At 57.1% G+C, this 2147-nt stretch overlaps 1 protein-coding gene across 1 annotated transcript in view; it reads right to left on the reverse strand.

Annotated features, from left to right (window-relative positions):
- The window catches only part of Sec31 (COPII coat complex component secretory 31), an 8439-nt gene that overhangs the window by 1500 nt on the left and 4792 nt on the right, over positions 1-2147 (reverse strand). Inside the window, exons 17-20 of the mRNA XM_013324217.1 lie at positions 1720-1932; positions 1314-1644; positions 1120-1203; positions 543-1012 (exon numbers count right to left, since the gene is read on the reverse strand). Coding sequence (XP_013179671.1) covers positions 543-1012; positions 1120-1203; positions 1314-1644; positions 1720-1932 — 1098 coding nt within the window. The remainder of the gene's footprint in view (positions 1-542; positions 1013-1119; positions 1204-1313; positions 1645-1719; positions 1933-2147) is intronic.

Consider the following 2147-nt stretch of genomic DNA (forward strand, 5'->3'; position numbering starts at 1 on the left):
GGCGGGGGCGGAGAATGAGGAGAAAACAGTAGTGATGCGTGGCCAGCACTGTGTCAGCTGCAGGTAAGTGTTACGTTAGGAATGCTACACGCGAATGTTCTCAACAATCATGCTGCTGGTACACTCAAGGAAATCACTCAATAATTCAACTAATTGGTTAAATGTTACTTTTGGTATCACACGTGAAACTGAAATGTAGCAACCTCGCCACCCTGTCCTTCGAGCTGGATGTTTACTACAATGTGGTACAAGAGCTGAGCATCGAGCGATGTACTGCGATGCGAGGATTCCCTTGAGTGCACCCCTAAGTACACCCCTAAGTACCTCCAGGTGTCGCCTATGGTCAATAATGTGGCCCCACCGGCGCGTGCCGGCGTGGCGGGCCGACATGTCTGCCGTGTCTAGCTGCTAGAACGTTCACCTTCGTATTAACGTAAGCAAGCTTCATGATTTTACAATGAATTATGTATTTTAGAAAGATTTATCTTTTTATGCGACAGTTTATTGTACACGGTCGAATTGTAAAATGAGTTATATAATACCTTTGGTTTGGAAGACATCATGGGCGGGTCGTTCCAGCCCGGGGCGACGCTGCGGGGCGGGGCGGCCGGGGCGGGCGGGGCGGCGGGAGTAGGTTCCATGTACCCACCGTTGGCAGTCGGCTGCATTGGATTCATCGCAGCCGGGTTCAGTGGGTTCATCATTGGATTCATTGGTTGATTTAGTGAATTCATTTGAGCCGGATTAAGTGGGTTCATCGGTGCGGGCATTAGTGGATTCAGGGGGGCTGCGTTGAGTGGGTTCATTTGGTTGAGAGGGGCGGGGTTGATGGGGTTGATGGTGTTGGCGGGCATCCTGGAGTAGGGCATGGCGTGGTGGTCGGGCGGCGGGCTGTTGTATCCGGCGTACGCTTGCGGCTGCGACGTCACGGGGCTGTTGTAACTGTACTGGTTGTATGTGGGGGCTTGTACGGAAGGGTCAACTTTGTATTTCGAGCGACTCGTTATTCCACCTGGGAGGAACATTTTTAAGCATTACTTTCAATTTAACTAACTTTGAAAAAATTGCACAACAAGATTGTAAAATGAGAAATATTGTACTGTGTGATGGGTAGGATACCTGAGTGCGCGACGTGCGGGCCCACGCTGGGAGGGCGCTGCTGCTGCGCCTGCCAGCTGCCGGCATCCGATGCCACCGGCACACCTGTAGCAAAATAGCGACGGTTAAAATGTGAATTCGGCAGGAAACTGGAGAAAATATCCATAGCCGAGGAGGCCGTTTTATTCATTAATTGTATGAACACGGTGGCATACCCGAGCCGAAGGCGCCGGCGATGTCGTTGTGCGTGATGTGCTGCGGGTGCGGGTGGTACGAATGCGGCTGGGGCGGCTGAGGCGGCGGGTGCGCGCGCTGCGAGTGCGCGCTGTGTGCGCTGTGTGCGCTGAGCGTGCGGGCGCGCGCCACCTGCGACTGCTGGTGCGGGTGATGTTGGTGGTGCGGCTGGCGACGCACGCCCAGCGCCTGCTGCAGCCGGTCCGCGAGATCGCAACGCGCGCCGCGCAGCGCCCCCAGCGCGCTCTGCAGGCAGCCCTGCTCCGCAAGACGGTACGCGTACTCCTGCAGCGAGTCCGAGGTCGCGCCCTCCTGCACATATGCACAGAGTTAAAGTTATCTAAAAACGTGACATTTTACCACTCGGACAGTAATTTTTTGTCTCACCTTCTGTTCCCGACCGCGTGTCTCCGCAGCGCAGCGCAGCAGGAGCGCGAGCTCGGCGCGGCGCACGAGTGCGGCGGCGTCACCCGCTCCCCGCCCCGCACCCCCCGTACTCCCCGCCGGCAGCGCGTCCGCCCGCGCCGCGCACACGTAGCACAGCGTCGCCGCCGACCGCAGCGCCGGCTCCGACTCCCGGGACAGCTTGGCGCCCAGCATCTCTGTTATAAATAATTAATAATTAGGTGAAATTTAATAATTTCACAATGTTTAAATAAAATAAAAATGTGAATGTAATGTAGGTACCGCAGTAGTGCGGCAGCATGTCGGTGTCGCAGTGCGTGACGAGCGCGGCGAGCGTGTGGCGCCAGGAGGCGGGCGCGGCGGCGGCCAGCAGCGCGGGCCAGCGCGCACCGAGCAGCGCACCCGCCACC

The sequence above is a fragment of the Papilio xuthus genome, unplaced genomic scaffold, assembly GCF_000836235.2.
Source record: "Papilio xuthus unplaced genomic scaffold, Pxut_1.1 DF824992.1, whole genome shotgun sequence".
Taxonomy (NCBI): domain Eukaryota; kingdom Metazoa; phylum Arthropoda; class Insecta; order Lepidoptera; family Papilionidae; genus Papilio; species Papilio xuthus.